Raw genomic sequence first — 26,445 nt, forward strand, 5'->3', positions numbered from 1 at the left:
CTTCCAGTTACAACACTGTGGCTATAAAAGTGACGTGACTTATGAAGATGATAGATCATTCGATGTGACTGAAGAGAGGATAGCTCCAAGGCCTGAGGGAGGAGTGAATATCTAGCTGTATTGCAGCAGGAGGGCTCAGATGCTTGGTGGTCCAGGCCTGGCTGTAGTGCAGGAAAGTAAGATTGTTCCAGACCCACAGGTGTCACTAGGAAAGGCTGACACAACAGGCCCTGGATACTCAGGGTGTAAAATCTGGTTTCTCCTCCTCACAGGGTTTCCTGCTTCCTGCGAAGCTCCAGTTTCACCGAAAGCTGGTCTGGAAGATCCTGCCTGTCAGAGACGCTATGGGACACAGAGTAGATGGAGGGAACATGTTGTAGCGACAGAAACAGATTCCCTGACACTTCAAAACTGTGGCAGCATGCTTAAACAAACAGCTCTGCCTCCCTGCAGGGTAGCGAGTATTTTACCTTTGTATCTGGCATTGGTGTTGGCACTGAGATACCACCTCTCCTTTTGCTTCAGCAGTGCAGGAAAGTTACTGAAAAACTGGAAATCATCAGAGAACAGTTAGAAAAAGGATGAAAGGACTAGAAAAGTAACAGCTTATAAGGCTCAAGCTCAAAGATGAATGTAAGAGGGAGTCTTGATCATGATGTGTTAATACCTACAATGGACCAGAAATCCTGTAACAAAGGGATTTTCAATTTATCAGTCAATGATATAAGAAGATCCAATGGATGGAAAAGAAGTGAAGGTGAAGAAACTAGTAGCACAAATCACATTTGAATGAGAAAGGTGACTCTGGGAACAATTTTCCCATTATTTGATGGATGCTTCATAATTTTTTATTTTTGATCAAAACTAAATGCTTTTCTGAAGACAGTGTTCTAGATCCCTTACTGTAAATAACTGATGGTGGCCTTAACCTATGAAAAGTTCATATTTCTATTTATTGGTTAAGCAAGAATGTTATCCTGCTATCATTTAACTTGGTTATGCTACTAAGTTGGAGAACAAACCAGGCCCATAGTCCATGTGAATGAAAGGCTGGATTTTTACTTTTTCTGCCTAAAACATAGCTTACAAGTATAATTCATGCTCAGTGAGCAAGGGATTTCCCTCTGTTGTGAGCTGGCAAAATGAAGCAGCGTGAATTACAAGACACTAGGTTAATCATCAGCCTTCTTGACATAAAGTCAAATCAAATCTATGCTGAATCATTTGTTTGGAAATTAGATCCAATTATCTTAAATCGGTCATTCCAGACTAACAGAGCAATAAAGAGCACTGTATTTGTTGACGTATTTGACCCTGATGTTCCAGTCATGTCAAAACGTGTATGCACTATACTTCCAGTTTAATTCACATTGCACAGTGCCCTTCCAAATACTGTGCTCAGAACAGATAATAAAAGGGCTGTTGGTATTCCAAACATCAGAAGCCTTTCTGGTCCAAAGCAGAAAATTACTTCTGAATTTTGAATTGACAGAATATTAAAAATAATTTTGACCTGTAGAGTGTGACCATCACCAAAATCAGTGTGGTCAAGTCTTTTTCTTAACTGGGGGCTTTTTAATGTTCAAATGTTGCCCAAAGAATGAAATGAAAAAGGCTATTAAGAAAGGGATGAAATTCTTTTAGAGTTCTAATCCTCAGGTAAGTGTAAATCCAAAATAAATGAACGATGTGTAGCTCCTGATTTCTCAGATTGTGTTACCCTCCAGAGCAATAGTGTAGGGCCTGTTCTAACACAGTCAAACTGAAATGCAGCAAAATGTGTTGCTGGAGAGGAACTGCCCCTGTATAAAGCTGCTGAGTTGAGGTTTTCAGGAGTGGTGGACCCCAGTACTTCAGCACTGATGATATTATACATGAAATCAAAATAAAAGATGAAAGTGCATATTTGATTCCTTGTTTGACTTCTCTATACATCTTTAAGACCTACTTAGGAATTTCAAAGAAGAAATGCAGATTAATACTGACTATCTGGCTGCATCTTTCTTTAAAATCACGTTTTCTTATGTATTTCAGTAATGCAGCCTTACCATCATGCAGATTATTAATATGACAATTTCAAAGAGCAGCTTCCATTCTATTGCATTTGTGGGGGCTTACATTTAATTAGCTTTGGTTATTTGTGTTGCAGGCATTTCACTGAACTTCTTATACACTTGTATTTTTAAGAAAACATTTACATTGGAATTTTTCATAGTAGAGCTGCTTCTAATGTAAAATCTTCTTTCGAGTGCCGAGTCTGGGGGTATATTTGTCTGCCTGTGAAGCAGGAGGTAACACAGGTGAGTAAAACAAAAGCAGGAAGAAGAAGAACTAAACAAACCTCTCAGGTTACAACTATGTTACTGGGTCTTAAGTGTAGTAGCAGAGTCTGGAGTGTAAATCATAAATTGTAAGCAATAATTTTGTCTGTACTAAGGGTGCAGTGAAGCAAATGAGGAAACTCACTAGGCCAGAATATGGAAATTTACTAGAGCACTTGGAGATGTGCAGAGACCATGGACATCACATTTCAGTGCACCACTCCTTCAGACTTGTTCATCCCAAAGGGCATTGCAATTCCATGGGGCAGCACAGAGGCAGGGTAGAAAGCAGCAACATTCAGTGTTCCTCTGCAAACACTGGATATAGTGGAACAGCCAGTTCTCTGGATGACACCATTACATAATCTGTTTCCAGATTATGTCACAGAGCACAAGAAACAAGCACCTCTTACGATAGCTTTGGGAGTAGCCAGGTACGTTGCAGAGCAGTACCGCAGTCGACCGGCTCAGTATTACATCAAACATACGCAGGCAGGTGGTTTAACTGAAGGTCAGTCTGTTCTTCCTTCAACTTGAAATTTAGACAAAACATGTAAAGATCTATAATGAAAAACAAGAGGGTGTTAATCAGCCCTTACAAACAGTTACCATGACACAGCCTTGGGAGAAGGAATAGACACCAGAAATAGGTGAAGCTAAGAAACAGCAAGTGCAAGGAGAACCAAACGGTTCGTGAGACCAAAGAGAAAATTACTTGAACCGCGTGTGGAGTACCCCAGAGAGCATGCTAAAAGGTCCACCCCCGAGCAAAGAGAGCCCCCTGCTAATGAAGCCCCCACCCCGTGGAAAGGAGGAACCCTGTGCCTTTCAGTGGGGACGAGGCTGGTGAGAACCTGTGAGACTCCAGCGTGACTAAACCTGACCAAAACTACTTGCTCGAAGCCTGTACCGTGTTTCAGCCCGTGCTGAGAGGCGCACTAGCTCTGCGGTGCAGCCGCCCCGCACCCGCCTCTGCAAAACCTGGCGGGCCGCGGCGTGACGAAGGCAGCGAGATGGCCACGGAGCGGCCTGGGCCACCACTCAAAGGCACCGCAAAGGCTTGGCTCCCGGGCAGGAGCAAGCGGAGTGCTGCGAGGGCGACGGCCCGTGCCACCTCTCGGGCTACCCTGCGGCGGGTGCTCGCCCGGGCACGGCTTCACCGGCAGCTGCCAGCACCCCCGAGAGGTGCCGCGCCACCGCGGGCTGTCCCGGCTCCGCCAGGCCGGCGCGGCGGCTGCGCAATGGCAAAGATGCAGTGCGGGTGGGGGGCACGGACGGGCCCGGGGGCGCAGAGCTCCGCTAGTGCCGGGACTGCGTGTGTACGGGGCGTCACCCCCCGTTGTCCCTGGTGTGGTGGCTTTGTGGCACTCTTCACCGCCGCCCCCCGCCCCCCCGCCACCACGGTTACTCCTGCGCGCTTTCCTTCGCGTTTCGGTATTAAAAAAACCCAAAAAAGCCGCGGCCACACCCAGCGCGGTCCGCCTTTGCGGGCGACGCGCGCTGCCCACCCCTCTCGGGCCAGCACGAGGCGCGGGCGGGCGGGCGGCGACGAGACCCCGCCCCGTGACAGGCCTGGCCCCGCCCCCACCCCGCGCGCCGAGCCCGGCGGCGCAGAGGGGCGGGCGCTTTTTGGCCCTCGTCGGTGCCCGTATCGCGCGTCTGCGCGTCGGAGCCGGCGCCGGCAGCGAGGCGAGGCGAGGCGAGGCGAGGGGCCCATGGAGCGGAGCGCGGCGGCGACGGTGTGGCGGCTCCGCGCCACCGGCGGCCACCGCGACCGCCGCCACCCGCCGCCGCGGGAGGACGGCGACGACTACGTGGGCAGGAAGAAGCGGGCCGGGCCACCGCCGCGGCCGCTGCCCGAGGGACGGGGGGCGCCGCTGGTGCTGCTGTTCCTGCTGGGGCTGCGGGCGCTGGCGCACGTCTCGCACCGGCAGCTGCTGAGCCAGCCGCCCGCCGCTGGGCCCCGCGACTTCAGCGCCCTCCGCGCCAGGTACGGCGAGCGGGCGGGGCCGCGGAGCCTTCCCGTGTCAGGCCGGCCGCGGGGCAGAGTCCGCCCGGCATCACCCCGCGGGCGGCGGTGGCTGCCGCTGCCCTGTGCTTGGCGCGGGGGCCCCGCTCGGGGCGACCCCCGCTCGGCAGACGCCCGGGCAGCCCCGGCTGGCGGCCGTCGGGGCCCTCTGCCGTCGGGCGGTCGCTGGGTCGCGGTCGCTGGCGGAGCGCGAGTCGCGCCGTGCCCCGGCAGGAGCTCGGGGCTCGCTCGGGCTCCCAGAAATGGGGTGACGGTGCGTAAGGGCCCCCGCGCTCCTGCCGGCCGCCCCGTAAAGGTGCTGCTTTGGGCTGGTCAAACAGCGCATCCTCCGTAGTAATTCTCGTAGTCTTACAAAGGTCTTAGTGCCTGGAAAAGGGTTTTCTTTGCAGATTTTCAGCGGTGTAGATCTTATTGACGGTGCGCTCGTTCAGGGAGGAGCACGTATGCTTATGCAGAACGTTGCTGAAGAGGAAATGTTCAGCTTCTCCATTCAGCCTTTTGTTTATTTTTTGGGATGGTGTGCTCGAACCAGAAAACCAGTGGTTTGGTTTAATGTTGTGATGGATAGCCTGAGGAGCACGGAGTGAGGATCAGTACTGTATGCCCATTACCATGGTGGTCCTTGCCATCTTGACTGCAGTTACTGTCTAATTGGCTTTAGTCTCTTCCACTTACTACGAGTTTTGAAATAGAACAATGTACAACAGTATTATAGTTGTAGTTAAGTTGCATACTAAATGTTGAATGTGTTGATGCTGAATGTGTAATTTATCTCTTACAGGGGATATCTTGACAACATAACAGCAATTGGGCCCAGAACAGTTGGAAGTCCAGAAAATGAAGTTCTTACAGTTAACTACCTCTTAGAACAAATTAGGGCCATAGAAAGAGAAAGCACAGATGCTCACAAGATATCTGTAGACATACAGAGGCCTACAGGCTCTTTCAGCATTGACTTTTTAGGAGGCTTTACTAGTTACTATGCAAACATAACCAATGTTGTAGTGAAGCTGGAACCCCGAAACGGAGCCGAGCATGCAGTGTTATCCAATTGTCACTTTGATTCCGTACCAAATACCCCGGGTAGGTCCACATGTTCGTTCTGCGTTTCTGTGTATTAGGTGAGCCACAGAACTTGGCTTGCTGTCTTGTTATACCAAATAGCCTTATACCCACATGCTAGAATACTGCATGTGCCAGCTAATCTGCTTGATTTCAGTAAGATCCAGTATTTAGAGTGACAAGTTGCTCCTCCAAAAGTCAGGATTTCACCCTCACTTTCTGGTAGGCAGCAAATTACGGATACTACATTTAGAATTCTAGAAAGCTTGGTTATGTCTTCCTTTCTTATAATTCACTGCTTACGCACGTAGTTCATGTGCTGCTTCCACGTATCATTCAGGTCTTTCCATACTTTTGTACTGATTTAATTCTGGTTTTCCTTTCACAAGATGCTTTGTGCCAGAAACTGTTCCCACCCTCACTAACTAGCCTGTGTTTTTCTTCTGGTGTCCTGCTTTATGTTTCTAGTGTGAAATCCTTAAGCTATGCCAAATCTTTGTTTTCTTTCTGCATTCAGAGCTCTCTTAAGAAACTCTTCCGATCAAAGATTAAGGGGTACTGTTGCCTTGGTAGCATGTACATTCTCTCACTGCTACTTTCACTGTCACTGTTGCGTATTCTTTTACTCTTGTCCCTCTCCATTTTTATAAGTCTGATCATGTTAAATAATAATTGCAGCAGTGGTGTAAACAGCTCTGTAAATACATGGTTTTAACAGTGCAGGGAAGGTAGGGAACTGAAAACCACACGAAAACATTTGTTACAACACTCAGCCACAGGTGTGTGCCTGTTACTGCTGTTGAAAAATAACTACAGGTTTCACTCACCAACAGCACAGCTTTTACCGAATTTTCTTCATTTACACCCCACACGGTATTTTATTTCTGAAGGTAAACATTCTGTTCTTTAGCACATGCAAATAGTCTTTTATTATTGAGAAAACAGTTGAGTATTAGCTAGAGAAACAAAGCACTTGCGGTACTCCTTGTGCCTTTTTTCTGGGAACAAATAGGATGCAGAATTTCTCAATCATATGTATGCAAGATTGAGTTTCCAAATTAAGCTTAATAACTGCATGATTATTACACATGATCTGTTATTTAGGAAGTGCAGAGATGCTAATTACTGTATATATAGTCTAAATATGGCTGCCTAGACTCAGAAAGAATAGTTTGCAAGTATAATACAATCATTATTGAGAACTGTCTTTAGATTGATGCCTGTGTAAATTGTGGGTCCGTTACATCTGCAACGATTACTTTCTTTACACTCATTCAGACAGCAAAATACTTCACCCGCCTTGCACAGTGGTGCCAGGAATATTAGTGATTTGTATAGAATTATACAGAAATCTATGGAGGAGCTAGAAATCAGCCTGTATGCTTGCCTGTAATCACAAAGCAGCCTAGCCCTTTACCACAACAGTCAGGAACTGCTGTCTTTCATTGTCTTAGTGTGAAACTTACACATCAGCTAAAGAAGAACCTTTTGTTTTCTGTTCTCTTGTATTTCTGTAAGGTACTTGCTTACAGCTTTTTTTCATTCCAAAAATTGTTATTTAACTGGAATCGGCAGGACTCAGTGCTCAATAAGTAATGTATTTGAAAGTCAGATGATAAAACATGACCTGCTATTGATGCTTACGTATACAAAATGAGTAAAGCAAAACTCACTGAGCCATTAGAACATCAATGCTTAGTTAGAAAGCTCGAGTTCCTTGTGAAGAAAGAACATAAACTACATTCCTAAAACATGTCTCTTGTTCTAATGGTACTAATTTCCAGTTTGTATGGCCTATTTGATTCTTCTCCAATAAACTTGAAGCAGAAACATCCTTGAAATTACCATTGCAGATGTAGCTGATGATGTCATTCCCTTACGTTACTGATACTTGCCATAAAATCTGTTTTAACCTCCTGTCAGTTTTGCTGTATATGAAGTGTTTGAGGATGGTACTTTCACTGTGAGCTTCTGTCATTAGTATATGGTTTCACGGCTGCTTTAGTCAGATGTAAATCTGTCTGTCTGTTGAAATGAATAACTTTCAATTTCTTAGCTTTACAGCAAGGCAGATAAGTGATTAATCTCATTGAAAATTATGATCACTTCTCTGCCGAGTTTTCAACACAGCATAAGTTAGATAAAAGAACTCGTGTGGCTAAGAGTAAACTACTGGTAAATTCAGATAGCAATATAATCAGGGCTTTAAATTGGGTATTTGGGGGGGGCTTTTGGAAAGCTTTTGGCAGAACAAGGCATTCATTTGTGAGAAACAGGTTAGAGAACAGTGGATTGGAAACATTTTGGTTTTATTTATTTATTCTAAAATACTTCCATACAATAAACTAAGGCTGAAATTTAGACTGAGACGTGTTTGGATCAGGAACATGCCCTTTTCATGAAAGGGGCAGATATATCTAAATTTTGCCAAGTAACAAGCTTTGGAAGAGCTGCTTTGGTTTTTTCTCTTTTATTTTTGAATGTGTAAATTAAACAGTTTAGCAGCTAATGAGTCTGCCCTAACAGCATGTTGACGCCTGACCACACTGACATGTGTGTGCATGTCAGTGCATGTGGGCATCATATGTGCAATGCAGGCTTGAAAGAATGAGTTAAATCTCCGTTTGCTCCTGTTTTATAGATGAGAGTGGGGTAGGGACATGCTATGGCTGGCACCAAAGTGAGAGAAATGAGGCAATGGTAGACCTTGGCTAAAAGATAGGCACTTAATCAAGCTAAAAAAATGGCAAGGTGTGGGAGGGGGTGTGAGGAACTCGGAGCACGGGCAGAATAGTGTTGGATGAGGAACTCAAAGAGAACAGGCTACTGAGCTCTCGGCAACTGAGGTTTTCTGCACAGAAAGAAGGGTGATGGAAAGCATCTTGTCATGAAAATATGTATTATAATGTGTACTGTCATTTAAAAAATGTTTTCAAGGTGTGAATTCTGGTGTTTCCTTTGCTTTATTTTGCAATCTTGGCTTTATGTTACTTTGAAATTTTGTCCTCTTAACTGAATATGTTACAAGTGTAGGATGCTTTAGGATGACTTGTGTGAGAATGTTTATTTTTAAAAATTTGAGTATGCCAGAAGTAAAAATTATGTCCTTGTTTATTTGTATTGTTATTAGAAAAATAGATAATGATTACTTTACTTGCTTAGTAACCTGGTTAGTGTACTTTTCTTGAACAGCAGTATTGGATCTGGTATCTATTATTTCACTTGCTCAGCTTTGGAACATTATTTTTCTTTCTGCTGTTGCTTTTAACTAGTGTAGACGCAGGGTACAAGCAGTAGTAAAAAATACACTACAGCTTGACGTAATTGTACCTCGGTTAGATTAGGTGACTGAGATAGCATAAAGCTTTTTACTTTTCTGGTCTTTATTGCAATTCTGCATGTTTGTTGTAAGCCGTGCCATTCTGCTGATTATTTTAAGGTGCCAGTGATGATGCTGTTAGCTGCGCAGTGATGCTTGAAATACTTAACACGCTTTCAAAATCATCAGAGTCCCTGCAGCATGCTGTCATATTCTTATTTAATGGTGCAGAAGAAAACATTTTGCAGGTAAGAATATGCCAGAATTATAAAATACCCATCAAAGCTGTGTATCAAAACTGACAGAGGAGTAACTCTAGATATTACTCTAGTATTTAATCTGTTGAAATACTAGTTAAATGCCAGTCTTTAACATTCTGAGGAAAATGTATTTGATTTCAAAGGGAAAAATATACATAGATTAAGAATGTTGTTCATATTAGTTTAATTAGAAGACTTGGGTTTTCTGCATCTGTTAGTGTTGTAAGTGATCTGGCTGCCTTGTCCAGTCTTCATTTACGGTCATACATGGTGGAAAATAACGTTTAGGCTGGTCTGGAAGATATTTGACCTATTTTTTTTTTGTTTGTTTTTGTTTTCCCCTCAAGGCTAGTCATGGCTTCATTACACAACATGAGTGGGCCAAGTCAATTAGAGCTTTTATTAACCTGGAGGCAGCAGGTGTAGGAGGAAAAGAACTTGTTTTTCAAACAGGTATGAGCTTGCATTGTGTCCAGTTTCTATACTATGATAATTTGATAATAAACAATGTAGACTTGCAGGAATGTTGAAAGTGATACATAAGCAAAAGACAGGAGAACCTCTGTGCCTTTTTCCCAACTCTGTGCATAAAAGTTCCCCTCCATCTTTAGATACACGTAGGCTAAAGCACTGCCACAGAAGTTGCCTCATAGGGGGAAGCCTATGTAGAACAGAATTACAGATGTTGTATTTACCTTTTACATCAAGGTAATAAGGAGGAAACCAGATTTGGGTCTCTTTTATGTCTTGCATACCAATACTGTCATGTGCTTTATTTAATTTTCACAGCAGTTCTTGCAAAATGTCTGCAGGGAGATGTTGGCATTAAAACTCCAGCTGCTGCTCAGGAAGCAGGAAAACTTGTGTGTTTTGTAGGATACAGTTATAGTTCTGCTCCATTCTAGCTGACTGCGGACTTCCTTCTGCTGGAAGTGCTTAATTGAATGCTTTAATGGAGAGACTGTTTTTTTGTAAACAGCAGTTTGGAGGTATGATACGTAGATGATAAATTGGAAACTTTACTAAAGGTTGTGACTTCTTCATTAGTGCTGGATCTTGTTTTGGGAAATGACTTACCTACTCTTCGCTGAACACTCAACACATCAGTGTTTTTTTTCCCCCCCCCAAGTGCAGCTAATTCTTTCTCTCAAGTATGAGTCATGCAGCCAACACAGATGCACTTAGAATATACCCTGTGGGGCAACAGCATTAAAACTCTATTGAGTTCCTTTGCATTATTTGTTACCGTAAAGATACATGTCTTAACTGAAGTTCAAAAAGTAATTGTGAACTTTCTGCTCATCTTTATTAGGACCTGAGAATCCTTGGCTGGTACAAGCATATGTAGTTGCAGCCAAACATCCCTTTGCCTCTGTGGTGGCACAGGAAATATTTCAGAGCGGTATTATTCCGGCAGACACAGACTTCCGTATCTACAGGGACTTTGGCAATGTTCCAGGTATATTATCAGAAGACATGTCAATGTGCATCATGCAACCATTTATTTTAAGTTTATAACGAGGAGACTATTTTGCGGTTCAGTATGTGAAGGTACTCATGTTTTATTTGTCTTTCAGTTTGAGAGCAGATTTGCCCGCTTTTTTTTCTAAGGCAAGAACCTTTAGACTTGGCTTGTCCTGTAGGTTGTTATAGATGTTTTTTGGAGACTGCTGTTTTCCAGGAGGAAAAAACATGGTGGAAAAGTTTCCTGCAAGCCATGAAAACACTCAAGGAATTAACAGTACAATATTAAATACTCTGGTTTGAAACATTTTGGTAATGTTGCTAATAAATTGCAGGAATTAAATGTCTGTACCTAATGGATAAACCAAAATAATCCTTTTTAAAGATAGTGACTTAGTAATCAATGCGTTTTCATTACCTTTTATTTTTTCTTTCATCACAATCAAGCACAGGACAGCAGGTTTTGGTTTTGCTAATCTGTTTATAATTCTGCGGAGAATGACCAGTGGGATAAAACCATGGAACACACAATGAAAACACAATTCAAAGAAATGTAAACTTCTGTAAAATCCTTGCTGTCTGGCACAGGTTGTCACTGGACTCACTTTCAAGAGAAGTGATATTTCTGAATTGATTCTTAGAACAGAACTGTTCCAAAGTAAGCTTCTAGCATGAAAAATAAAGTAGCTGATGTAAAATGTGTTCATTATTTGTTGAGAATCTCACCTGGATCATAAATGGTAAATGAATTCTCACAGATCTCAGTTTTTGCTAAGCAAACAGAAATAGAGTAGTTGAGCTAAAGAACTTGTCTGTTCCTCTTTGTTTGCTGGTAGAATTTAGGCCTGATTTGTAAAATGCCTGGAAACTTGTGAGGATTCAGATTGCAGACAGCAGCATTTTGGATATGCGGCTGAGGGGCCTGTGTTTAGGATACAATGGATGTATAATTAATCTTGCAGAAAACTTCATTTTCTATAATGCTTTGTTTATTTTTTACAAATTATTTGGACTTTTAAGAGTTTTTGGACTGGCTGTTTGAAAAGCTGTTTACAAATTAGAAGTAAAGAGAACACACCAGGTATTTTAAGAGGGTGTTTCTATAGTTCCACAGTGCTGCTTTTCATCATGGATCTCTATTGATGTTTTACTAGTAAATGTTTAGAAAGCACCTTGTTCATCTTTTCTGAAGCTGGGTTGATTAGGAATTTTCATGTTGCTCCAGTAGAGATCAGTTTGTGTACAGATGTCAAGCAAATCGATAGGATGGATTGGATGGAAATGGAAAGGATAGATATTTTAAAAATGTTAAAAGTGTCCTTTCTTTAAATACACGTGCAATCTCGGTCTTCCTTCTACAAGGCAGGCTATTATCATAATCTTTAAAAACAGTGAGTACACTACAAAGTAGAGCAATGTTTTGCGTGAAAACTTTCACGTTTGTTTTGAGGCTTTACATTTACGTAATTTCAAATATGTTTTTTCTTTCTATGTAGGAATAGATTTGGCTTTTATTGAAAATGGCTACATTTATCACACAGAATATGACACATCAGACAGAATTGTAACCGATTCCATTCAGAGGGCAGGTTTGTATTTCAAGAATATGGTAATTTACTAGAGAGTTGTGTTGTAGCTGCTTTTTCATTCTGCTGTAAGACTACTATCACAATAAATTAATAAATTTTATTATGTGTTTTAAAGAACAAAGCATGAACTGAATGCATGTCTTTAAAATATGAAGGAAATATGTTTGGTCAACTTGGGAGGATAAACTTCATTAGCATCCAATGAAGTTGATTTGAAGGTAATGGTGGAATCTAGTTAAGGTTATAATCTAGCCACTGATACCTCATTGTTCAGTGTTCTGCATTCCTTTTCTCTCAGTAAGTCCCCTTATTCATTAATGTTCATGGGAAGCTTATGGTTAAGTTGGTAGCAGAGAGACTGATCTGCGAGCAGAGGTTTTTCTTTAGAATGAATCTGTCAAACTTACAAACATAGCACACAGACTACAGATAAACAGGATTTATTTTCTACTGGCAGGTTGTGCTCAAAGCAGAGTATTTGACAGACTGCAGTAAAGAAAATTGGATTAAGGCTTCTAGTTTCCCAGGAAAACCTAACATAATCCTAAATGCCTCCAGGATTTTGACCATTTTCCTCTTCAAGCTTATACAGAAGCCAGCTTAGATGACCACCATGAATAAGAGTTTTAAACACTTTTTGTGCCAATGCAGTGGCAAGATGGAAAATAACACTTCCAAATTCCTGTCGGAAAGATGGTTTTACTGGTCATGGTGGTTATGTGGAACATCTTTTGCTATAACATATAACAGCTGGGGAAAAAAAGAGACAAACTTTTCAGCCAATTAGCACTTTTACAGGTAAAGTAAAAGCAAAATGAAATTGAGAACAGTTGTTCTCATTTGATTACATGTGTTTTGGCTGTACTGTGGGAAAGGAAATGGTTGGTACCCCTAGGCTACAAAGGAAAATAGCCTTCTTGTCTCCTACCTTACAGTCATCTAGGGAAAGAAAGGCAGGTAGTTAACAGTCATTGAAACATAGAGGGGTTGCTAGTGGCAAGGAGAAGAGGAGGAAGATTAGGAAATTATAAACTCCTTTATGGGTAAGCCTTGAAGTCCAGTGCTTCAGTGTCAGACATGAAGGGCTTATGGGCTGAAAGCATGGCTAGTGCCTTCATTGAACAGTATTTAAATACATGAAGCTTATCAAGTATACTTATTTTAGTGACAGCTGTATAGAAAATACTATGCTGTGTGTACCATCCTATAGCTATTTTGGAATAATCAGTTGTATATTCATGTCTTTGAGGATATTTCAATACAGTTTTATTTTTAAGAATGTTTATATTTAAAAAAATGCTGTGTACTAATTTGTGAACCCTGATACAGTTATGTTCTTTATCTGCTTTTTCAATAGGTGACAATATTCTAGCTGTCCTAAAATACCTAGCAACATCAGACAGGTTGGCGAAATCTTTTGACTATCGACATGGGAATGTTGTGTTCTTTGATGTACTTGGTTTATTTGTCCTGGCTTATCCTGCTCGTGTTGGCACCATCATGAACAATGTTACAGCAGCAATTGCTTTTCTTTATTTAAGCAAAAAAGTATTACAACCCAAAACCAGAGGTAAGTCTAGGTCTTAAAATATATATATATATACATAAAAAAAAATTATATCACCTTACTCTTTAGTGAATAGCAATCAGTAGATGAAGGAAGTGTTCAGGCAATTAAGGCCTCTGTTAAGATAAACCTCAGAAATAAAATTTAGTTGTGCAGCATGCCCTAGGAGTTGCTTTGTGTTTAAATCTCTCAACTGTGATTAATTATGATGAAGAAGGGCTATGATAGGCCTAGATGTCTAGCATTTGTGAATCATGATAGTGTCTCTTATCCTTTCATGAAGATTAGAATTAAATCTTTTAAAGGTCTGAAAATGAAAAAAAAATTGCGTAGTATCTGTATAAACTTTGTTCTGTTAACACTGGTCAGGCTTTGGAATCATGTTTCTTTAGCACCTGTTCATAGGCAAGAGCAAATAAGAAAACAACAGATGGGGAAACAAAGCTTAATAAAGGGTGTAAAACAACTTAAATTTTCTAGTTAGACCTTTCCATGTATGTGTAAGAACATGCCTGTTTTAAAAAAAAAAAACAAAACATGGTCCCTGAACCCCCAGAATCCAGCAATCATTTCTGGAGTAAAAGAAAATTTAGGAAAAACAACTCCTTTTTCTTTTCTTTTTTTTTTTTTTTTTTAGACTTTATAGGTGATAGAGGGGCTCTGCTGGTTCCCTAGGGAAATTTTTACTATTAGGATCATGGTAATCTACAAAATATGCTAGTACTTAGGGAATAAATCTTGCAGTGGGGAAGACTGCAAAAAGATTTGCAAAGAAATAGGCTAAGTGATTTAGACCATGCTGTTAAGAAATCATAGGTTTAGGTTGGAAAAGTCCCTTAAGATGACAGAATCCAACTGTTAACCTAGCACTGCCAAGTCCACCACTAAACCGTGTCCCTAAGAATCATGTCTACACATCTTTTAAATACCTCCAGGGACGGTGACTCAACCACCTCCCTGGGCAGCCTGTTCCAATGCTTGACAACCCTTTCGGTGAAGAAATTTTTCCTATACCCCATCTAAACCTCCCCTGGCGTAACTTGAGGCCATTTCCTCTTACCTTGTTACTTGGGAGAAGAGACCAAGTGCCCAGGGCACGCTTTCTTCTTTCCTTGTGCAGTTCTGTTTTGGTCATTAAAGCGATTGTACAGTGGGGTAGTTACAGTCTTGATAGCCTGCAGTTCAATACATGACCATTGAATGAAACTTCTGTTTTTTTCTCCTTCATAGCTATTCCTAACCTGAAGAAATTCTTCACTGCATTCAGCTTAACACTGATAAGTTGGGTCTGCACACTGGTGACAGTCCTTACAGTGGCAGGATTTGTCTCTGTTATTGGACGGTCTCTTTCTTGGTATACCCATTTCTATGTTTCTGTGTTTCTGTATGGCACGGCAGCTGCAGCTAAGCTCATTCTTGTGCACACGCTAGCCAAGAAGTTCTTCTACAAGGTAAACTTGACTTTGTTGCTAATGTTGAAGGGCAATGTAGTGTTTGATCTGTGGGAGATAGGATTTTTGAGTTGATTAAAAAGACAAAATAAGTTTACTGTGTTGGACAGAAGTATTGAAATTGTCACTGTAAAAACTGCTTCATCTAAGCACAGGGTTTGCTCTACTAAATTCAGAGAGTTAAAAGCTTCGTGGTTTAAAGCTTCCTCCTTGCTTATGACCTTTAGGAGCTGCTTCAGAAAACAAGGCAAAAAGCCTAGTAGAATACAGTGTCCAATACTTCTCTTCCTGCCATCACTTCAGTAATAAGAGAGCAGAGCAACAGCTGGAGAACTTAGGGGTTTTGATATGTTTCAATGTTCTGTTGATACTTGCAGAATCTACATATATACTGAAATGTTCTTTAAATCTTGCCAGATTCTTGCCTCTGAATGTACTTGTATAACAGGTTCCCTAAATTTAATAACTTATTTTGGTATGGTGCCTCTTCTATATCTCTTAATATTTTTAATCTTTATTTGATCTAATTTGTCATTTACATTTTGTTATGTAACTTGGAATTCTAGTTCTCTCTGTTTTATTCTGTCCTATTATGCATGTTCTTTTGGTAATGTCATTTGTATTCACAACCTTTTAAGCAAATAATACAATTTTTTTCATATGGTTCATATGAAAGTTTTTTTCTTACATCTGTCAGATCCTATAATTCTGCCATGCCCTCTTCCAATATAGTAATCTGCTGTACAGCACTTTCTAAATGAAGCTGTTGTAAAAATTGGAGTTGCCACTTTCTCTCTGTGATTATTCTGATTGATAGTTGTTTTGATCACAACTGGAGATGGAACAGAGCTCTTGTTAGTCCCATGTTCTTTTCTGCAATAGGTAAAGGCTTGATGAGGATTTGGTGTGTTACCATTCCATTGCTGTCATTTGTCACAATTACTGTCTGTCTGCCTTTTTTTTTGCTTAAATTGTTTCTTACGGACTAACCAACATGATTTAACTTGCATTATTATGTCATAATTACAGTTTATAACAATCCCATATGTTTAGATGATAGTTTAATGGTTTTGTATTAAAAACAATTAAGGCCTTGAGGTATCTGACACTTCCAGGGCAGAAGTCTGCTACTAGGTTTAGGTTTTAGGTGCAGTAATATTTAGTCACTCAGCTTGCTGTTACTTACCTTCTCAGCCATTTGTACAAGCTTTTGGCAAGAGAATTTAGGGAATCTAAAGTTGTCAGCCAAATCCAGCTTCATCCAAGTATTTGAAGAAGTTTTAAGAATTTACTGAAATGTGATTGTATGGAAGGTTCCATTATCTGCAAGTGTTTTTTTTAATTGTTTAGGCAAGGGGAGTGTTAGATGTATTTGTTTACATATACCAGTTATGTGGTGGCGTCCATTTGTGGAAGAGATGAGCCATTCATAAAACAGATCTGATGTTATAATTTTCTACTCTTGTACTTTCACTAACTGTACAGCTATTCCAGGCTCTGGATCTACTTCTGTCCTGTTGGTTGTCTTTATCAGCAGATCAACCAACTTGATATCATGAGTCTCTTAATTGTCTTGCATGCTGTAGCTTGCAGTACACCATACAGTTTATGCTGCCTCAGTAGCTGCCTCTGTAACTAATGTTGTACTTAGCATTGCATAATAATTTTGGAAGCTAATCTCTTACTTCACAATCTCAGGCAGTGCCTCAGTGTTTTCTGTTAGTGGCACAAGAACTTGTGAATTACTAAGCTTTTTGTTTTGAAATAGGTTTTGTTTCTCCCCTCCCTCCTTTTCTTTTTGTTTCTTGTCAGGCCAAAACTGAACTAGCACTTTCTGATAGCCGTTGTTCATGCAAGCAGTCCTTCTTGCTACTAGCAGGAGTCACGGTCAAGAATCTTGCACTACAAACACTGCAGCATTGCTCATACAATTTTTCAAAAAACTCACAAAACCAAGCCACATTTTTGATGGTTACACTTTCAAAAAAGAGGGAAGTTTATCTGGTATTATGTGACTCATGCATGTCTCTTCTTCAAAACAAGTAATATATTTAAAAAAGCAGACTTCTAAAGTGACAGCTATGGCATGACACATAAAGGCACCCATATAGTATTTGTACACTAGTAACAGTGCTTGTATAAGAGTATTAACAGCTGCTGTGTAAAACCAGGTTTAGAATCTCAAGGAGATACAGATAACTTGTTCATGCATAAGTGAAGCATATAAAAAAGCTATGTAGTGCAAATACGAATGCTTTTTATAGAAAGGCCCTTTTTGCCTGTGTACCTGAAACATCAGTCTTGCAACTTCTTAGTATTGTCATTTGTGCATTCCCATCCTCCCTCCGCCCCAGCCCATGTAATCTCTTTTTTTTAATCTGTCAGAGCAGATTTAAAAAATTTAAGAAAAAAAGGATACATCATGGGTAACTTAAGTGGTAAGAGAATGGTGAGATGCTGCTTGTCAAGATTTTGTCCAAGGAAAACGATTATACACAAGAAATAAGGATTTTTCTGTGTGTTCTCATGAGATGTGAGATGTGGAATATGCTCAGTAATGAGTGTATTTGCTTTTTTGTTACAGAATATGAATGAACAGTACCTGGGAGATACTTTTTTTGATGCCTCATTGATGATTTGGTCTATAGCATTGGCTGTGATTACTCAGATGGGCCTTTGTTCAGCATTCATTTGTACATTATGGGTAGCATTTCCTTTACTCACTAGGCTGATGATCCATAAAGAATTCAGCCAAAAAGGTAAGAGTTCTGAGGGGAGGAGGTTGTATTTTGAAACCTCTGCCCCAACTCTGTTATTTAAGCAAAAGAAATCCCAAACTGTGAACCTGAATAATCAAAGTAACCATGTGGCATTTCTGTAACAAGAAAGTGTTCTTGAACTACAGATGGTTTGAAAGTATGGAGAAGCTCTTAAAAAAAAAAATACTGAAATACTGTGTCTCAGTCTAAAAAGAACAATACTATGTAGGGTTATTAATAAGCAATTACATACTTGGATAAACAGTAAAGGTTGGTAAAAAATACTGTCATATTTAAACAGTGTTTGGGACAGAGCGCCTGTTTAATTTTTTTTTTAATACACTAATAATTTTGTGTTGTGTTTAAGGGTTATATTGGCATTGGCTATGTAAAATGAGATCCCTTTTCCGTGTCCATGTCAGGGATTAGGACCTGTATTGTGTATTTGGCCTTGCAGCAGTATACAGATACATATGTTAGTGAAGCTGTCCATGTCCTTTTAAGCTTTTACTTTTTTTGTCTTTTGGTTCTTTCTGTCCCCTATAGGCACCACAATGAAGTTTGTCATGATGTATATGCTGGGAATGTTTGTTCCCTATCTGTATATGATGTATCTTAGTTGGACTGTATTTGAAATGTTTACACCTATTATGGGACGAAGTGGTTCAGAAATTCTACCAGATATGGTATTGGCAGGACTTATTGTGGTCATCACTATGATTTTGTCATCTTACTTTGTAAGTAGATTTGTAAATGTTGTTTGAAACTTTTAAACTTTCTGTAGAGTTCAGAATCAGTGTTTTTCTAAATTAATTCTTGAAGTTAATGATATTATTATAAATATTACAGGAAATTTCTAGGAAACATGTCAAAGTTTCCATGCTTTGTATTGTCAAAAAAAGTCATTGAAGCAGGGGTTACAAAAACATATCTGCTTTATGTTGAACTAGTAAAGATTGGTGTAAAATAAGCAGTTTAATGCTGGAATTTGGACAGGCTTTCACTTTAGGTGAAGTATAATATGTGGCTGAACAATACATACACTACATTTCAAAAATATTCTCAGGGCTTCTTTTTTTTTTCTGCTGCCCTTGCTACAAAGGTTCTAGGTTTTTGTTGGCAGACGTTTTTAAAAAATGGGAAATTTTTAAAAGCTCTGTAAGTGTACTTAATTCCTTTTGGTTTTAAATACTGAGATTGCAAAGAAGTGTCTTGTAAAAGGTAGTACTTACAATGGAATCTTTTAAGTGTACTTTTAGTTCCATAATTGGATCTTAGAGTTACACAAATAGTGTCTTATTTCTGAAGTGTTGCAGTTTTATAACTAGGCTGTCTTTTTATTCCCTAGATTAACTTCATTTACCTTGTCAAAAGTACAAAAACAACACTAATAACTCTAACTACTGTGTGTGTAGTCACTCTGATTCTCGTTTGTAGTGGAATCTTCTTCCCTTATAGTTCCGATGTGGCCAATCCAAAGCCTAAGCGAGTCTTTCTACAGGTAAGAAAAGCCTTGCATATCATATTGTGTCTGTTTGCAAGAGGGTGTGTTTTTTTCAAAGACCACTGCCCCCCAAAACGTAAGCTTCCCTTTCTTGGTTGCTTTAAAAGCTCTAATGATATTTCCTGGATTTGAAAGAATTGCTAGTGTTTCTCTTGTTCAACCTCTGTGTTCAGTTTATCTCTGTCAGAGGAGCAGGGTTTTTTAGGGGGTTTTAGGTCAGAGAGTTGAGTAAGCAATGGTAGTTCAAAAAGTGAACGTGATGGGAGATGAACAAATACAGGCACAGTCATGTTCTGAATGTAGGCGTTTTTATGATATGTTTCTCTTACCTGAGTAATTCTCTCTATATAATTCATAAATACCATAAATACTCAGATACATGTTCAATGCATACTCAAAATACAGTTGACCTTAAAGATTGACATGGGAGGGTATTTCAGAATCACTTCTGACTCTTGTGAACTGCTTAGGCTCCATCATCTTTCTGTGTATCTTTTTTTTTTCTTCCTTCTAGCACACGAGCAGACGATTTCATGGTCTAGATGGAAATATAGTTAAAAGTGACTCTGCTATATGGATTAATGGGTTTGATTATAATGGAATATTTCACATAACTCCCCATGTACCTGAAATCAATGACACCATCAGAACTCCATGCGAGGAGAAAGCTCCTTTCTGTGGCCTTCCCTGGATTCTGCCAGTGCATTTCATGTTCCGGTTAGTGTGAACACCGCTTCACTGGAGCACTTAACTGGCCAGAGTATATTGGTTATTTATGCAATCTGGCTTATGTAAGGGAAGAAAACACAAGGCTAATCTTGGTCTAAAGGTAAATAATCCTGCCACTTCAGAAGACACTTAAACTTCTGCGTAGGTGGAGTGTCTTCTGCCAGAATCTGTGCAAGAAATTGCTGGGTCTGTTGCAGGAGCTGTAGAAGCTGATGTGTGGAAAATTGATGTCAGCACCCCTGGAAAATAAGGTGAACGGGGGGCCTTCTAAAGGGAAGTTCAGAGGAGGAGTACGTATGTCTCTTCTTTTCCTTCCCCCTGCCTCACCGCAGCAGAGGAAGTCTAGAGTAGCTGGTCTCCACAGGAGAAAACTAGCTGTTGTGACTGTTTCTCATACCCGAGGAACTGTGTGAGCAGAAGTGTACCAGTTTGAAGATGCAGATACTCTTACTTATTTTATTGTTTTGTACATTAAAGCAGATGGAAGTAATGAGTGAACACACTGATGACTATTTTTCTATTAACGCACCCTTTAAATATTTGTCTGGCCATAAGCTGATAATTTTACCTGCCTTCTGCTAGAATCAGTAGCTCTTGAATATTTCGTTTAGTAACAGCACAGTCAGGTGTGCTGTCCAAAAACTTCTGGGATTCTCATATTTAGTACCCCTGAGTGTTGCACTGACAAGTAGTTAATGTTTGTTTGTCTTTGTTACAGGAAAAACTGGTATCTTCCTGCTCCAGAAATTTTCCCAAGAAGCCCCATTCAGTTTAAAGTTCTGTCCAAGGAGCTGATGCCCTGGAATTCTGTGAGGTTAAGCTTTGAAGTATCTGGTGAGTGACTGAAGCTTCTGGTTTGTGATTCGTGTTTATTTTTATATCCATAATAAGGCAGATTTTTACTATAGTACTGCAGGTTCTAGTGCCATTCCCAATATGGTGAGCTTTGTGGGATTAGCATGAATTAATTCAGTTTCATAACTCTAGAGTCTGTGGGTGTTGTATTGCAGTTGTTATTTGGGGGACTGATAACCTTGTCTATTTTGAGTAAGCCTTGATCTTTTTATAGCAAGTCCTTCCGTGAAGTCCAATTTATAGCTCTGTCCTTCTCCTACGTAATCTCATTTATTTCACCACTTAGAAATAATTGCAGTTTCTGCTATACGGAAGACAGTTGCATCGTGTTTTGGAAGACACAAATAGTAATACACAGGTAACATGCTACAATATAGGAAAACAGATGGCTATTCCGTATGTCCACTTGCTGGTACATATAGATATATATCCCTGTCTCTGCAGGTCCAAGTCACATGTCGTTGTATGTTCGGCCACATGAAGGGTCGTCTCTGTCTGCCTGGTCTCTTGGGAATGGTACACCGGTTGCTAGCATAGGGGGAGACTACTTTGTGTTTTACTCTCATGGGCTGCAGGCTATGCCCTGGCACTTCTGGGTAGAACTGACGGTGAGTATGCTGCTGGAAACCTGATGATCCTGTGGTCTGCCCTGTTGTCCCCATTGCTGCATTCTTATGTCAAAAATGTCATAACAACTTCCTTAAGCTTTGCTTTTGTTGATAGATCCTAATTGTAGCTTCCCTCTTTTAATTTGTCCTTCAACTTTATATATCAGCTCAAATATGGTTTTGATGCTTAGTTCACTAACTTGCTAAACAGCCAAAAGGAGAATTTTTTTACTTCTCTCCATGGTCTTAGTTGTATGTTTGGATCTCATAGTTCTTGAAGTTTTATCTTCATTAACTGTTATTTCAGACTTCTTTTTCCCATCGCGAGTAGTTTTCTTTTCATGTGTCTTGTTTGCTTGGTGTTGGGAAATTACAGGGAGTGCAAGGTGGGAAACTTACCTATCTTGAAGCTGAAGAGAGCTGTAAAAGCTTTGTTTACTAAATTTTCTTTTACATTATTTTCAGTTGAAAGCAAGGCTTCCAGTATTGCTGTTCCAGTGGGATTTATGATCTGCCACCCCGCACCCCCCACCCCTGCCAACGAACTTGCCAGTGAAAAACTTTTTGCAGAGCTGCATATTTTTGAAGAGTTTTAACAGTGTCTTTTTCTTTGAGTAAATAGTACAAGAACCTTTGAAAGTTTGGAAAGTCCCTTGTTCCTCCTGGATCATGCAGTCTAAACACTTAACCAAATAATCTTCTGAGGGTACTTGATAAAGGCAGACAGGAATCTGCAGTGTGATAAGCTTTGCAAGACTGATAGTGGCAGAGCTAGGGAGAAAAGGCTTTTCATGCTAAGGAATCACAACAGAAGGATCAGTATAAATACTCTGTTGGAGTCTGTCTTGATTTGTCAGCAAAACTGCCAGATACAAACATTGAAGTTAGAGCGTGTGCAAGCTATGTAACATGTCAGAGGCACTGTGATTTAAATACCTGGTTGCAAGTTCAATGAAAATCTGACTTGTCATGTAATGAAATTGGTACATTTCAAGAGGGAAAGTGTTTTAACATGTAGGACGAAGACCTGCAGGATGAAGTTTATTGCATAGGATCATAGAGTAGTTTAGGTTGGAGGGGACTTGGAAAGGTCATCTAGTCCAACTCCCCTGCAATAAGCAGGGGCATCTTTAGATCAGGTTGCTCAGAACCTAATCTAATGAATTCTATCTAATAACCCTCATATACAAGGAAAGTAGTGTACCCATACTGTCTCCAGCAATGGTCGTCCAGGCCTTTATTCCTGACCATCTCCACCTGTCCCCATATAAGAGGTCAGGGGTTTTCCAGGGACATACCCTCAGAAAGTCCCTGTACTTTCATTAGTGCTGGCATGGTCATGATGTCCATTTCAGAGGCGGGGGGTGTCTTGATATCTTGCCTCGCCTGGGACCTTTTCCATAGCCTCTTGATGTACAGGCAAGAGCAAACTGATACATACCAAGTCTGTGGAAAAGTACATCTGGACTGATCTCATATTTAAAAGCCATAAACACTCCTAAAGACTCTGTTGCCCTTTTCTCACTTTCAGGCCCCAGGAAAGCGTTCTGATGGAATAGTGTCTCTTGCCGTAGCAGCACATTACTTTTTTGGGGAAGATCAAAAGTCACCTCAACTCTATGCCTTACTGGAGAGGTTTCCAAACTGGACGTTTTCTTCTGGTTGGTCCTGCACCTATGACCTTTTTGTCTTTTAATGTTGACAGTAATGCAGCACTAATAGGGTAATCTCTGTGACAGAGAATGCTGGTGTGGCAAACACTTCCTAACAAGATGCTGGAGACTTTCACAAGAATTTAAAGTACTTTGGCACAAATGGTATTTCTTTAGCAGTTTGATTATTTAAGGACTACTGCTGTTTTGGGGATATAGTGACACTTCATGTCAACATGAATACAGTTCACCTTGGTTCTTCCACTGGAGTGCTAGTTTGACTAGTGGGTTTCTTAAAATGAAAACTTCATTTGAGCAGGTAAGGTTAGCATAATGTAATGACAACTGTACTGAAAGGGTCTCATGAAGTTGTTTTGATGTTATGTAAAATATAACCATACTTTTCATGCATGGGAACTATCACCTATGAAATCTACCCATCCCATTAAAGTAAGACCTTCAACTAAAAGATGCTTGTTTACATGATAGGGTGGCAGAGGTGGCAAAGTCCTAAACATTACTTTTGTCATAGAATCACAGAATGGTTTGGGTTGGAAGGGACCTTAAAGACCATGTAGTTCCAACCCCCCAGCCATGGGCAGGGACACCTTCCACTAGACCAGGTTGCTCAAAGCCCCGTCCAGCCTGGCCTTGAGCGCTGCCAGGGATGGGGCATCCACAGCTTCCCTGGGCAGCCTGTTCCACTGCCTCACCACACACAGAGTAAAGAATTTCTTCCTAGTATCTGATCTAGGTCAGCCGTCCTTTAATTTAAAGCCATTACCTCATGTCCTATTGCTACAGGCCCTACTAAAAAGTATGTCCCCATCTTTCTTGTAAGCCCCCTTTAGTTACTGCAAGGCCAGTGACTGGATGTCACTGGATGAAGTCCGTAAAAGCTACGATACGTATGTAGTTTGCATTCCCAGTCTTCGACAAATGCATAATGCAGAAAAATAGATACTATGACAGAATGTGGTAATTATTTATCTGAATTATCTTTTCCAAATAATATGTTTCTGCTAAAAACCTAAATCCTACCTTTTTCCCTGTCTCTTCAGTCTTACAACTTGAGTGGGCAGGTTTGACCTAACTATCTTTCTGTTCCTATTGGGATCTTTCAGTATAAGCATATAACCGTGTAACTTGGTCTCTTGTATGTAAGAGTGCTAAATCCCCACTCCTTTATGTGGATGTCTTATAATTAATCTACTCTAAATTTCAACTTATCTTCTAATTTATTAGAATTGGCTAATTTTGGTATCTCCTCTGGAGAGACTTGGTAATGTGACAGCATTGCACTTTGTTAATACACTGAACTTGTTTCTTAAAATACCATTTGCTTTCTGTAAGGAAAGATACCTAGAAGAGTCGTCTTTAAATGAGGTCTAATATCTCTGGATTGCTCTTGTTTTATTTCCACAGGATGGGTTTTATAAATGACTGTGAGTGATTTAGAATATCTTCCAGTTTTAATCTACAAGTTCGGAAGCCACTGACCGCTTTGGTTTTTTTTTTTTATACTCTCACGTTTTTTTCAGTGCAGTGTTAGCAGTTAATGTTAGTTTCTGAAATGCAAAGAACTTTGTGTACCTGAAGAAACGTCTTCATGCTTTTTTCTGAACCATATATAAACATTCTGTGACATCAGTACCATGCTACAAATTGTGTAACTAGTATTTTGTTCATCTCATGTGTATTGCCAAAGCATGTAAAACAGATTTTGTGCGTGCATCATCATTTCAAGTAAAAACATGCTAGAACTGGAAGTCTGCAGGGCATGTGAAAGAACATTTTGTGATGCTTTGTGTGAGTTGTGATGCGTAGCAGCTCCCTGGTCAGGTACTTTTCCTTCAAATTGTTCTGTAGTGGCAAGAGCCAGTTTCATGTGTTGCAAGGTGCATTCCTCAAAATTACCAACTGTGACTCATGGACTTAAGAGGTTTGATTACTGTAATCATAATGAGCTGGCCATCAATTCTTAAAACCAGTGAGTCTTTTTACATTAACATGTGTGTAATCATCACTCAGTTGATTGTATCTGATTTGAAACTACAATCCCTATATTCTGCATTTATAATTTTTAAAAAGTGCTATTAATGATTTGAAAACCAGTTTTCGTTCATAAGACTTGTTTTGAATCTCAACAAATATTTTGTACTGCACTCGATGCACAGCTAGTTAACTAAAGCTGCACTGATATTTACTGACTTCCTGTTTTGATTTTTATTTTGTGTTTTGCTTCTGATTTAAAGCTTTGAAAAAGTGCTGTGTGGGAATTCCTACTGGGAACCAAAAATACAAAAATGTCTGTTAGCAGTTTCTGAAATGTCAGTGAAGCAATAATTGTGCTAACTCAGGATTTAACCCTTATTAAATAAATTGAGGGATGTCTAGTTTGTTGTAAATACTTGTTTTTGTAAATAAAAGCAAAACTTAAATCAGTAAAATTAGATTTTCAGCATGATTAAAGGCATATTTGGAGTTCTTTCATTGCACTAATGTTCTATTTAAGCTTGGGGTAGAAATACTGCTAAGTGATGCTGCCATTAGACAACTAGAGCAGAGATACACATGGGCAAAGTATGTATAAATTAACTAAGCTGAGAAGCGTTAAATTGAGGGCCCTGCCTGGCTGCCTGGAGAAGAAGTGTTTCTTCTTGAAACAAGATGTGGTGTGGAAGAGTCACTGGCAGCAAAGCTGCTTTGCAAAACAGACAGGCAAGGGCAAACTTACTGTTGAGTGCAGGTCAAAAAACAGGATGGAAGATTCTGCTGTTTCAGTGTCCATCTGCTTCACCATTCAGTACAAACAGATTAGTCTTCTACTGTAGTTTATTATTTCTCATAAAAAGTAGTGTGTGTCTTACTCTTGAAATACACAAAAAGCAAGCAGCTGGTAATTTTAAGGATAGAAGGGCATGGGAGTAGAAAAAGTATTCTTAATGGGAGCAGTAAGCATTGGAATTCTTCAGTGTTCATCTGAAACGGTTCACATGCACAGCCTTTTCTAAATTGCTTTACTCTTCCTTAATGCTTGAGCTCTTCCCTGACTTTCGATGGCTTTGAGAATCTGTTATGCTCTTTGTTAACATACAAGTACTGCTACTATGTATAGGTAAAAGAGCTTCAGAGATCAGCATTTTATCAATTTAAGCATGTGGTTGCAAAGGAGGCCTGTACATGTCGTGTACGTGATCAATAGAAAACAAGTTGTGTCTTGCACTCAAAGCGGTATGGGAAGGCTCCTCCCTTTTCTGTGTTTAAGCACTTGGG

The 26,445-nt window shown here is 40.2% G+C and overlaps 1 protein-coding gene across 1 annotated transcript; it reads left to right on the plus strand.

Annotated features, from left to right (window-relative positions):
* Positions 1-3,958: 3,958 nt before the first annotated feature.
* On the plus strand, positions 3,959-25,577 carry ERMP1 (endoplasmic reticulum metallopeptidase 1). Its single transcript, XM_056324725.1, has 15 exons — positions 3,959-4,311; positions 5,132-5,433; positions 8,852-8,979; positions 9,339-9,444; positions 10,304-10,450; positions 11,952-12,044; positions 13,402-13,614; positions 14,842-15,062; positions 17,647-17,821; positions 18,368-18,558; positions 19,170-19,322; positions 19,840-20,042; positions 20,773-20,888; positions 21,354-21,517; positions 23,049-25,577. The coding sequence occupies exons 1-15, from the start codon at positions 4,037-4,039 to the stop codon at positions 23,211-23,213; spliced, it is 2,652 nt and encodes an 883-aa protein (XP_056180700.1). The 5' UTR covers positions 3,959-4,036; the 3' UTR covers positions 23,214-25,577.
* The last annotated feature ends 868 nt before the right edge of the window (positions 25,578-26,445 follow it).

The sequence above is a fragment of the Falco biarmicus genome, chromosome Z (assembly GCF_023638135.1).
Source record: "Falco biarmicus isolate bFalBia1 chromosome Z, bFalBia1.pri, whole genome shotgun sequence".
NCBI lineage: Eukaryota > Metazoa > Chordata > Aves > Falconiformes > Falconidae > Falco > Falco biarmicus.